This window comes from Mustela nivalis, assembly GCF_964662115.1.
Source record: "Mustela nivalis genome assembly, chromosome: 5".
Lineage (NCBI taxonomy): Eukaryota > Metazoa > Chordata > Mammalia > Carnivora > Mustelidae > Mustela > Mustela nivalis.
This window is the reverse complement of record NC_139024.1, coordinates 73868709-73882299: the sequence shown is the minus strand read 5'-3', so window position 1 is coordinate 73882299 and position 13591 is coordinate 73868709. Positions and strand designations below refer to the sequence as shown.

The window sequence follows — 13591 nt, the reverse complement described above, 5'->3', positions numbered from 1 at the left end:
ATGTAAAGGTTAAATGCCACATTTAATTATAACCAAAGTATTGAGAATCTAAATATTTTTTCTTATAGATGGCTTTTAGTTGGGTGAGCAGATAAGTCTGAAATGACAAAAAGTGAGGACTGCTGTGAAATGTTTTACTGCTTTATTTGTTAGAGAGTGAAGTCCTGATTATCTTGTGTGGATTACTATAATGATGTTGTTCATAGTTTATCCTACCTGTTTTCTAGATTTTATCATTGGTGTCTGATCTTTTTTCCCATTTCTTCTTTCTTTCCCTCCCTTTTTCCTTCTTTCCCAATCTTTTAAGTTGAAACTTGCTAATGGGTCTTACTATTCAGTGAAAAGGACCAGCAGACAGAAACATAACTAAAAAACATATCTTCTGAACAATTATTACTTTTGATTAACATATTAAAATGTATGGTTCTAAGAGTTGTTTGATTTCAGTAGATAAGTCTTATTAGGTTTGAAATAGCTGCTTGAGGACCAGGAACTTATATACTTCCTTCAGAGCTTTTACCTTCTCCTGCATTTACTTAATGGTAAAATTAGTAATTATGTAATGATTGTATAATATTATATAATAATTTCCTTGCCTACTTTCTATTCTCTGTATATTTTGAATAGCTGAGGTTGGGTATACCTTCAGTGATAGCTAAGTAAGGGTGGTATTACTATAGAGGTCCTCTGTTTATAAATCTAATAGAAAGCAAAGGAGGAGTTCATTTTCAAATGATAAAATTCAAAGTCCTAATTGTAGCATTAATTGTTCTGGAAATAAAATAGACTATTATAAGCATGGATTGAAAATTAACTTAAAGTTATTTTTTGTGGTAGACTAGGGATTGAAAGTTAATTTTGTTTTGTTGATTTATTTTTAACATGGAGTATTTTGAGCATATTACAAAAAGGATGAAAAATATAATAAATACCCACGTATCTACCTTGTTAGATCTCAAATTTTGAGATACTTCCCACAGCTTTCTTAAAAAAAAAAAAAAGTGGTTTACAGAAACTGTTGACTGTGCACCTTTCCCAATTCTACTCCCCTACTTCCCTCAAAGGATAGTTTCTTAAATTTTGTCAGAAAGATTTCACTATTACTTCCATAATCACTAAAATATTTGAGATTATTGGGGCACCTGGGTGACTTAATTGTTAAGTGTCTGCCTTCAACTCAGGTCATGATCCCTGGGATCGAGCCCTGCATTGGGCTCCCTGCTAGGTGAGAGGCCTGCTTCTCCCTCTCCCATTCCCCCTCTCGTACTCCCTCTCTCGCTATGTTTCTGTCAAATAAATAAAAACTTTTAAAGGAAAATATATTTGAAATTATTGTATTAGTAAGTTGATATCCATGCTTATTTATATATCACCTATCAGAAGTGTGGCAACCTATATAGCTTTATAATCGCTGAAGTATGGATCACAGTAGTTAAGTCATATATATGAAAACTGTTTACTCTGAAAATCTAAATCATTAAAGGTATTATTATAAATGAATGTTTTAGTTATATCTGAAGCTTTTGGTGCTATGTGCCTAATCTTTATTTTGACTATTTAAAATATAAATTTATTATATATAAATTCTTTCTGAAAAAGAGGATATGGAGTCACATTTTGTTGATTCTAGTTTATTGTTATAAGTATTAATTTCTACGTTATACTATATAATAGCTCATTAGGGATAATTATAATCCATGAAACTGCCTTTCCCTGAATTGGGTTGGGATTCCTTTTTTTTTTTTTAAAGCTTTTGAGGAGCAGTGTATTATAGTGCATGTAGTCATGTGTGTAGTCTAGAGTCTGATGGATTGGAATCCTAGCTTCTTTAATTGCTATATGACCTGAAAGAGTCATTTTAATTTCCTTGTCCCTCAGTTTCCTCATGAGTTCAATGGGTGATGATACTGGAAGCTATCTCTTAGGCCTCCTATGAGGAACAGTTACGAATCCATATTATATGGCCTTAGAGGGTGCCTGGGTGGCTCATTTGGTTGAGCAACTGCCTTTGGCTCGGGTCATAATCCTGGAGTCCCGGGATCGAGTCCCACATCAGGCTCCCTGCTCGGCAGGGAGTCTGCTTCTTCTGCTGACCTCTCTACTCTCATGCTCTCTCTCTCTCTCAAATAAATAAATAAAATCTTTAAAAAACAAAAAGGCCTTAGAACAGGCCCTTGTACTTGGAGTTATATGTTAGCTTTTATTATTTTTTATTATTTTTGTTTTTCAAGGTTTTCCCTTTCCAGAGGTTGAATTACATATGCTTCCCCTCAGTTTATGCTTCCAGAAGTCTTCTCCCTTGGGTTTCATGAAGGCAGTGAGCTTTGTTCTGTTGTGTCTTCATGCACAGAACAATTCCTGGTATATAACAATACTTAATAAATATTTGTTGAATAAATGAGTTGATTAAGCTTATTATAATCTCTTAGCATTAAGAAAAAATCCTGAGTACGAGGGATTTGGGGACATCTATTCTGAATAATTGTGTTTGCTGCTTTTTACTCCTTGTATGTTTGTATAGCTGAGGTCAGCCCTTTAGTGATGGCTAAGTAAGAGAAGGATTATTGTAGAGGCCCTCTTTCAATAAATTCAATAGAAAGGAAATGAAGTTTATTTTCAAAGGATAATATTCTCCATCCTAATGGCAGCATTAATTACATTTATAAAGTAGTTTGAATTTAGATACACAAAACTATGCTACTATGTAGATTTGAGTTCCATTACAATGAATTCTTGTTTGTAATGAAATTTGCTTGTAATTGTTTACATGTTCCTTGAAATTGGTGGAAGCGTGAAGATTTTTTTTTTTACAGTAAGAATTTTCTTTTTGTAGTGGTTAGAAAAGTAACTAAGTTATTAAATATTAGTAAGTAATAGTTAAATATTAATTGTAACATTTTTAACTGGTCATTTTTATTTTATGGAGCAAACACTGCAAAAAATTGGATTTGCTGCAACTTTTCACCTGTTTCACTAAAATAAATGATGTTGCTACATCATTTGTATTCTAGCATAAAAATATAATAATGGAAACTTGGAAAAATCTTGACTTAAGTTTCCTTCTTCTGTGTAGAGTTAAACTTCTTTGTGTGATTTGGACTTAATGTTTTTTAATATTAAGTTACATTTATTAACTTAATGTTTATTAACACATTTCTCATTTATAGCTTAGAAGATATAGGCAATAATTGTATTAGTGGAACAAGCATAAAGAACGAGGGAAGTAATTGTTCCATATTACTGCATGGACTGATTTTGTTACTGAGGTTAGTAGTAATCATTTATTTCGTAGGTCCATATTTGAGCTATGGGGTCATGGAAAATCTCCAGAGGAGCTGTACAGTTCTCTTAAAAACTACCCTGTGGAGAAGATGGTACGTAGTGAAATTTTTATATAGGTGTATCTACAGATACTGTAGAATTATGAAGCTTTAAATAACTTATTTGCTTTTATTTTAGGTTCCATTTCTACATTCAGATTCTACGTATAAAATAAAGATTCACACATTTAATAAAACATTGACACAAGAAGAAAAAGTCAAACGAATAGATGTAAGTGAATTTAGCAATAATGAAAGAAGCCTATGAGAATAATGTGGTCTGTTGCTGTTGATATGTAATAATTCTCAATTCTGATAAGTGCTTATTTTGTGGCACATTGTGTGCTGATTCTCATGTTTTGTCTTACTTAATGCTGATACTAAACTTACAAGATCAGTAGGACTATGCAAGCACCATTTCTCCTTTAAAATTCTAATGGGACATGAAAATCACTTTTATTTTTTAGGCACTTGAGTTTCTGCCATTTGAAGGGAAAGTGAATTTAAAGAAGCCACAGCATATATTCTCTGTTTTGGAGGATTATGGTTTGGACCCAAACCGCATCCCTGAGAATCCACATAATATCTATTTTGGTAGATGGGTAAGGAGGTGTTCTTTTTATGTATTTGAGGTTGTTTCTTTAAAAGTTTAATGTTAGACCTTTGTATAGGATTCTATATGTAGAATTTTAAAACAACTCAAGACTCAGAATTACTGTATGAATTAAAATGAGTGGAAAATATGTGGTTATGTTTTTTTGTTTGTTTTTCCAGAGATTCCTGGGAAGTGCACGAGGTTTGTTATATATAGGGCCTAGACATGGTGTACCAGGAAAAAATAACATGAGACTTGTCAGAAAGTCTGGATTGCTTTTTAAGCAGAGAAAATGTAGTGTGCTGTGGTAACTGAGGGATCTCATTTGTGGAGTTCCCAAATCTAAGCTCAAATTCCGAAAAGAAATAAAATTACTACAGAGCAGTCCTGCTCTCTTCCCTAAGGGTAATGGAAGCTGGGGCTTATGTTACAGATTATTCTTCTTAGGAGAAAAAAGAAGTGGGCAAAATTTACTCACTACCAACCCCTGGAATTATTGCATTCAAATTCCATTAAAATTTAGTTCAGAAAGTCACAGTAAATTGCAACAAGCTAAAAAATACAAGGTATTTGTCCATAATTACCTCAATCACGTTTTTTAAGTGAACAAATTTAGAGCAATGCTAAGTGGAAAGAAGTTTTTATCATCAAGATACTCTGGTTTTATTGTGAACGATTAATTTCAATCTGTTTTATACGGTTAAACTAATCTGAAGAATCTCTGATCTAGATTGCAGATGGACAGAGAGAGCTTATTGAGTCATACAGTGTCAAAAAGAGACACTTTATTGGAAATACAAGCATGGATGCTGGTTTATCATTTATCATGGCCAACCATGGAAAAGTGAAAGAGAACGATATTGTCTTTGATCCATTTGTTGGAACAGGTATTTTTATTTAACTGTTAAATTAGTGCGTAGATATTACTTGTTTATATTAGTCAAGCTCATAGTAATGTTTTTGCTAAAACATTAGTAAATTTGTACAAAATAATCTTAGCTATCATGAGATGCTGACTAAGAGATGACCACATATTTGTGTAATAGCCCAGTATACAACATTTGAGCCACTTCAAGAATGATAGGATTTAATTTTGTGGGCTTTTTCCCCAAGTTAACCACTAGGTGGAGGGGCATACCACACATTGCAATACCGTGTACTGTGGAAATGTTGTAAAGCTATAGTTTATCAAAATAGGGAAACTTGAATGGAAAAAAAAAAAAAAACTTGAGTGCAAGATAAAAAAAAAAGTGTTCATTATTTAACATGGATAACTATATACTTACATGGAAAAAATGGGTACTGTGTCTGATCTTTGATTTGGTTTGTAGAGGTTTATAAGTAAGTATGAAAATAAGGAAAGTGACTTAATTATTAACGGGCTTGAGCCTGGCTGCTGAGACTGCAGTCTGTGTTCTGTCCTCGTGATTAACTTTGTGTAGAAGTCCTAAAATTCCGCATTAACCTCCTCTGATTTGTGAGGAAATTTTCCCACTTTGCCCTATTTTTTGCTGGCTCTTACTCATATGTAGGGAGCACTCATATTTAGATCTGTCTGGCTAAATTCATTGTGATTCAGATTGCCTTGGAACAAATTACGTTTGTGGTTGGAGTTTCTCCCTGTAGCTGTCTTTCCCCATCAGAAACTTGGGAAGGAGCTCTGCCACAATAGCTAACATTGTTGAACTAAAAAGAAAAAAAACTTCCTGAGGGGATTATGGCACGGAGAGAGGTTATGTGACTTGGCCAAGGTTATACAGTGTGTAAATTTCATGAGATTCAAACTCAAGCAGTCTAACTCCAGAGCTCATGCTCTTAACTACTACACTAGAGTTGTTTCTTTCGGCATTAAGATCTCTACTACACTAGAGTTGTTTCTTTTGGCTATTACACCATAACCCAACTTGAGGAGTGTGACCACATGCGATAAGGAAGAAATCTTATCAAAGTCAAGAGATTTCTAACTGTTGGAATGAATTTCTGTGTTTGTTGTTGAATTAATCTGTTGGTGAGTTTCTCTTCTGCATTCCACCGGTGTCTCCATATATCCCCCACCTAGCATTAGACCTATTTGTTTCTTTCCTATCTTCATTATCCTTAGTGCCTCCCCCCTCTTTTTAAACTCTTATTGGAAATAATGTCAAACTTATAGCAAAGGTACAAGAATGAAAATAGAACAGAGAACAAACCACTTGCACATACTTGACTCAGATTAAACTATTGTTAACATTTGGTCTCATTTGCTTTATCATTTCTTTTTTATGTTCATTTACATAATTTTGTTTTCTTTACAGTTTGAAATTGCATCCATCCAGTCTCTTTACCTCTCGAATGTATATATCTTAAGAGTTAGAATATTCTCTTATGTAACCATGGTGTAGTTTTCAATGTTAGCAAATGTACTGCTAATGCAGTACTTTAATGTTCATATGACATTTTTGCTAATTGACCCACTGATGTTCTATATACTATATTTTTCCTTTTCAGTCTAGCATCAAGTGTTGTATTTTGTCACTGATGTTTCTTTGATCTATTTGGTATGGAACAAGTCCATAGTCCTTTTTCTTTTGTGAGATTTGCACTTTTGAAGAACACTGTCCCTCCTCTCTTTTCTTTTTATTTAGAATATACCTCACTTGGGTCATTTATTTCTGCATGAGTTCTGCAAGTTATACATTCCTGGCCAGACTACTACAACAGTGATTTTGTGTCCTTCTCAGGGCATCTGCATGATGGTTATCTGCCCCTCATTGGTAATATTAATTTTGATCAGCTGGTTAAGGTGGAGGGTGATTTTTCCATTGTATGTTAAGACCCATGTAAGTATCCTGTACCACATCTAAATTCCTCCTCACCCCTGTCAAGTGGTCAGGTTGGCATTCATTGAAGATCCTTGCCTGAACCAGTTTTAACTTTGGTCACAAAGTTAACTTCTGGTCACAAAGGGATGAATTTTTCCAGTAGTACTTCCTCCACAATTACCACTCAGCACTCATTCTATTATAATCAAGAGCCCTTTCTTCTCTCCTATGTATTTATTATTAATATAAGCTGTGGATTCCCCTTAGTGGTCTATAATTAGTTAACTTATTTTGTTGCTCAAATTATCCCACTTTAGCCAAGGAGCCCTTTTGTACTGTATCTGTCTTTGTGACCTCTACCCTGTCTTTTTTATTTTTGGGTACTTTCTTACTTTCTGGCTCACCTTTTACCTGCCCAAACTCTGGAATCAGCCATTTCTCCAAGTAACTGTTGTTTCTTTTAGTGGGGAATGGTATTAGAGACCAAGATCTGAGTGCTAGGTATCTTCATTTCTCCACACAGTCAGCAGATAAGCTAGGACATTTAGGTGTGAATGTGTACAATATGGATACAAATATGTATGCAAATATCCCTGTGTATGTACTGTGTATGCATGTGGATAGACACATGTATTGTAGAAATTGTGAATTTTCTTTCTTTCTTTTTTTTAAATTTTATTTTTTATTTATTTGACAAAGATCACAAGTAGGCAGAGAGGCAGGCAGAGAGAGAGAAATAAGCAGGCCCTTCACAGAGCAGAGAGCCCGATGCGGGGCTCGATCCCAGGACCCTGGGATCATGACCTGAATTGAAGGCAGAGGCTTTAACACACTGAGCCACCCAGGCACCCCAAGAATCCTGTTTTCTTTCACCATTTACACATTAATTTTTTTGCTTGTTGCTATAATGTATCTAAAATAGTTTCAAAATTGCTTTACCCTTACCACTAAAAGAAAAGCAAAAAAATACAAAAGCCCTATTAAAAGGATATATGTTTTTAGGCTGTGTATTCTGTTCTTTACCACACCTAAAGGGCAGTAAAATCAAATATTGTGCTTTCTTCTTTTCCCCTTCATTTCAGAATCAGTTTGGAGTTCTTTTTTTTTCAGTTTGCCCTCAGTTTTAGATTTTTTTACTTCCTTCCAGCCTTGTTGATTTATTTTTAAATATGCAGAAAATCAGTTTACTTTTAGAAGTCAACTATGTAAGAGATATACTCATACAAGTATCACTTCTTTCTGTATCTCTTCATTCTCCTCCCTCATCCCTTGAAGATACCCAACTTCTTTTCTTTTTTAGTTGATTCTTCTTATTTGTGGGGTTTTTTTTTTGTAATGATAGGCAGATATATGTACATTTTATTTTTACTTCTTTCTTACACTACATTGCTTTTCTCACTTAACAGTTTTTCCTGAAAATCACTTTCTGTTAGTTCATAGGAATTGTCTTCATTCTTTTTTATACTTGTACTCCATGGGTGTATATACTGTAATTTATTCAAGCAGTCTCCTATATATACTTGGACATGAGTAGTGTCCAGTATTTTAGAGTTATAAATAATGCCTGCAATGAATAATCTTTTGTATATATACTTGCATAATGTTGGAGATATGGCTCTAGGGTAAATTCTTAAAAGTAGAATTGCTGGATGAGGAACGTATGTATATTTTAAACCTTGTTTCACCAGCAGAGTTTATTGTCAAGGTCTTGAAATGTTGCCAGTCTGTTGGATGAAAACATTATCTCAGTTTAGTGTTATTTTATATTTCTCTTATTATGAGTGAAGTCTAATAACCTTTTATATATATATTTAACATATAATGTATTATTTGTTTCAGGGGTACAGGTCTGTAATTCATGAGTCTTATATAATACCCAGTGCTTGTTACAATAACATCCTCCCCAATGTCCATCACCCAGTTTCCCCATCCCTCTACCCACTATGCATGTAGCAACCCTCAGTTTGTTTCCTGTGATTAATAAGAGCCTCTTATGGCTTGTTTCCCTCACTGTTTTGTCTTGTTTTATTTTTTTCTCTCTTCCCCTATGATTCTCTGCCTTGTGTCTTAAATTCTGCATATTGGTGAGATCATATGATAATTATCTTTCTCTGATTGACTTGTTTCACTTAGTGTAATACCCTCTAGTTCCATCCATGTTGTTGCAACCTTTTTTTTTTTTTTTAAAGATTTTATTTATTTATTTGACAGAGAGAGATTACAAGTAGGCAGAGAGGCAGGCAGGGAGAGAGGAAGGGAAGCAGGCTCCCTGCTGAGCAGAGAGCCCGATGCGGGACTCGATCCCAGGACCCTGAGATCATGACCTGAGCCGAAGGCAGCGGCTTAACCCACTGAGCCACCCAGGCGCCCCTGTTGCAACCTTTTATTAAGGGCCATTTTGATAATTTCTTTGGAAATATTTTTCATGTCTTTTGCCCATTTTTATGTAGACATTTCTTTATTTTTGAAAGTACTTTGTATGTTAGGGAATTAGCCCTCCCTCTTTTTTCCTGTTTTTTTTTTATATGTATGTAAAGATGTATACTATATGGGTATTGCATGCATGCGTTTATGTGTGTATACACATAACCAAATATTTTTTCCCAGTTTGCCATTTATTTTTGACTTTGCAAACAGTTGCCTTTTGCCATGCAAAAGTTTTTCCTACATTTATGTTATAGAGGTATCTAGCTATGTTTCTTTTCGTAGTACATTTATAGTTTTAGTTTAGTTTCTTTAGGTCTCTGATCTATTTGGAGTTTTTCTTATATGCTGTGAGGAATGGATCTATAAATTTCTTTTTTTTTCCAAATGCTAAACCTTTTATTAATCTTTAATTTGTTCTTGGACTTTAAAAACTTTTTTCTGGGAAGTGAGAATTCTTTGACATACATAGATGTACATAATGCTTAATATGTATGCATACATGTAGATAATACTATAAAGTCTAAAAATAGAGCTCTTAGTATAGGTAAAATTTATTTCCCTTGATGTCTATGAGGTTGGGTATATTATGAAATGCTAATTTCTGCCACAGCAATCAAAATATTGATTACCTTCAATGTGAGTAAGGGGCAAGGAGACCTGCCCCTAATTTGCTTTAGAGCAGCTCCTTAGAATGGGTAGTACATCTTGGTCTGTCACTGTTTACATAGGACAATGAATTGAAAATTACAAAGAGGAAGATCTTTGCAAAGATGCTGCTAAAATATATTTTTTTAAATTTGTGTTTGTAATTTAAGCATAGCTTTAGAATCTAGTTTTTGGTGCTTTTGTTTTGAAATTGGTGATGTAATTGTGAATAGACACAATTCTTAAGTATAGTTTGTCCTTTTTCTTGGGCTTTTTGTCTCACTGATGGGTAGTACCTTCTGAAGGATTGGGGAAATACTAACCCTGTTCCCTCCTCCATGGCCATAGTTTTTCACAAATATTTTTGATAGTATTTTTTCCTTGTTTTCTTTTCTAATATTTAAAAACAAAGCCAAGTGGATCCAATCCTTTTCCATTTTAAAGGCACAAAATTGAAATATATTTGTTTCCCAAATGTTTTATCCACTGACTTCTCATAACCTGTGATTTTCTCAAGGTTATAGGATAGAGTAGAAAGCTTCTGGGAAACCAAAAGGAGAGATATAATCTTTCCCTGCCTAAATGCCTTTCCTTTTTCTTGAGACAGTGTGATATTGTTGTCTAGAATGACATTATAAGTTGTAGAAACATACTTTCCTTTCCATTTTAGTGAGTATGTTGCTTTTCATTTTAATAATTTTTTTTTAAAGATTTTATTTATTTACTTGACAGACAGAGATCAGAAGTAGGCAGAGAGAGAGGAGGAAGCAGGCTCCCTGCTGAGCAGAGAGCCCGATGTGGGGCTTGATCCCAGGACCCTGGGATCATGACCTGAGCCGAAGGCAGAGGTATAACCCAGTGAGCCACCCAGGAGCCCCTCATTTTAATAATTTTTTTTTTTTAAAGTTGCGTATCTCCCATTTTTTTTCCGAGGGAGAAGATACTTCTCATTGGGCTAGCTTTTGGTAGTTAGGAAGTCCTGTTGCTCTAATATGAGCAAGGATTGATGAGCATGATATGTGGAATACCTATAATGGTACAGGCCCACCTGTGATATACAAGAGTTGTGAATGGTATACAACTCTTACTAATTGAGTGTGCAGCTTTACTTAATTTAATAACAGATTTTACTTTTATCTAACTGGAATGCTAAGTGTATATTTGTTTTAATTGGTGCTGACCCCAAAGGAGAGAAAATGGTATAGAGAAAAGAGCAAATAGAATGAGTTTTAAATCCTTAATCTATTAGTTATTATATCACTTAGGGCAATGTTCTCAACTTGTCTGGGCCTCAGTTCCATCATTAATAAAATGGTAATATTAATATATTGTGAGGATTAAGTAAGGTAATACATGTATATGAAATTCTTAAGAAGTTGCCTGACACATGGTAGGCTTTCAGTAGACTATAATGGTTATCATTATTATTTTTAAATTATTATTTTGTTAGGAACTTAGATGCCTTTCTGGTAAAAGATGTTAGATATAGCCAGTATTGAATGATCATGATGAACATTTTGGCCATGAACATCAGTCCCTTCTTTGACTGATTTCCAAGGTATTCATAATTTGCAACTGTTGGCAAATTGTGACAGCAGGCAAGGAAATTGAGGGTTAAAATTGTAAACATCTAATTCATTGGTTATAATGAAAATAGCTGGTACAGGTAGACACCCAGCCAGTTGCTGTAGGTAGCTGTGCTATGATTTTATGACAGAGGTCCTTAGATACTTTTCTCCTTCCCCTCTCTCAAGTGATTCAGCTATTTTACTAATTGAGAGTATACCCAGGAGACCATTGTGCACTCCTTGGCTGCTTCTACCTTCAAATGAGCCATAGTGTAAGGAGTGGAGTACAACTCCTTTTGAATTTTATCATTGCAGAATGATAGATGCATATGACAGGTGTTGAGAAACTGACGGCCCTGGTCCTGGGAGGAAACTATGGGAGAGTAAAAGGGACAATTAGGAGAGAGGTAATTGATCTCTGTAGGTCTGTGGATTAGTCTCTGGGTCATTCCCATTTTTGTCCACAACTCTTTATAGTCTCCTTTTCTTGAGTTTCATAGTTTATCTGGTAAAATTTCTATTTTCTAGCAATATCCTTTTGCTCAGGCTGCTAGTGTAACTTACCTGAGTTCATTTTGAAAAAGGATAAAGTAGATACAGTAGTATTCCATTTTTCCTTCTTTTCTCCTTTCCTTTCAGCAAAACTAAAGCCCAGTCTCTCAATTCTGCACTTTTGTAAGGCTTTTCACTTAAATCTCTAATATGAAAATTGTAAAATAGTTTCTGTATTATAAATAAATTTCACTTATTATGTCCTTTTGCCAATAAGATATTGCCCTAACCTTAAAGTGGTTACTATTTAAGAAAGGAGAAATTAGAAGACTGAGTTTTTGGTATTTGTATACTTGGTAGCATAAGAAATTGGGTGAGTCACATTACCTCCCCCTCATCACTTCACCCCTCCTTTATCACCCCTTCTTCCACCAGAAGGTTCAGGGAAATTCCAACTAAGGTATAACTAAATGTAAAAAGTGCTTCAATTTAATTGAGAAAACGATGAGATGATTAACAGCGATTACCCAGTGACCAGTTTAGAGAAGCTAATTTATAATAACTTTATTTAAAACTTTGAAAGCTTAAAGAGCACAAAGTTAACTAACAGATGTAGTCTAACACATTATTCATCTCCTTTCAGCAGTGTACTCTAAATTGGGTCTTCTCAAAACTCACTCTAACCAAATGGATAAGGTTCTGTTTAAGGAAGCACAGGAAAGCTTTTCTGTTCCCCTTGACAACTAGTTCTTCTAGGTGAGTATCTGCCTTAATTGGCAGAATTGTAGTAATTCCTCGTAATTCGGGTGAAGTGATTTTGTGAGTATTCCAGTTCTTCACAATACAGTATCTTTCCTAAATATGGATGGTTCCATTTATAGAACAAGACTAATGAGGTCTTACTTAGCTTCCCTCTTGCACAAATACTCCTTATATTTAGTATGAAGGAACTTAGGTTTTGGTTACTGCTATACTTTTTTTAGTTCTCCATTCTCTTCTTCTTGGGGTCTCGTAGTAGTAGTTACAGTATTTTTCACAAGCAAAGTCTATTTATTGAAGTGCCTGTTCCCGGACTGTGTTTTAAATGGCTATGGAAGGAACACCATTAATTTACAGATCTTGACCCTCTGGAGGCACTACCCATCTTAATTATAGAAATTACCTTTGGAAAGGATATAAGGGAAAATACGTAATTATTTTCCCTGTCTGAGTCTGTGCATAGTTTAGGAATATATTTCTGATGTCCATTTGACAGACCTTTCTACGGTGCGGTATAGCTATTAGGAATTTTTAATTTGGATGATGGAAAAAAAGTAAAATTCAGTGGAGAGCACGGTTATTAAAATAACTGATTTTTCCCCCTTAAACAATTTAAAAATATTACCTTTTATTTTAAAATGTTTCATTAATTTTCAAATCTTTATTAGGATTTTTCTTTGTATGTGAGCTAGGCACAGCTACCAAGTTACTTAGTCCAGTCAGATTGTATTGGAACTTTTGTTTTTACTTTGATCACAGCACTAAGTAAAAAGAGAAGTCATTGTATTGTAATTTTTGTTGTTATTTTTGTGTATGCTTGATGATAGTTATTCAGAAATTCATATTTACAGTTTAAAATGAGGTAATTGCTTCACTGGTTACAGGAATAACTGTTTATTGTACTAATATTTTAATTTTTATGGGGATTAACATCTTAAATATTAATTATACCCCCTTAGGTTATTTGAAACTCAGGCTTCCATG

At 34.2% G+C, this 13591-nt stretch overlaps 1 protein-coding gene across 1 annotated transcript in view; it reads left to right on the top strand.

Annotated features, from left to right (window-relative positions):
- TRMT11 (tRNA methyltransferase 11 homolog) overlaps window positions 1-13591 on the top strand; it is a 58051-nt gene that overhangs the window by 10126 nt on the left and 34334 nt on the right. The window contains 6 exon segments of the mRNA XM_082729899.1: window positions 3293-3374; window positions 3460-3552; window positions 3788-3922; window positions 4646-4802; window positions 12492-12586; window positions 12589-12604. Of these exon segments, the coding sequence (XP_082586025.1) occupies window positions 3293-3374; window positions 3460-3552; window positions 3788-3922; window positions 4646-4802; window positions 12492-12586; window positions 12589-12604 (578 nt within the window).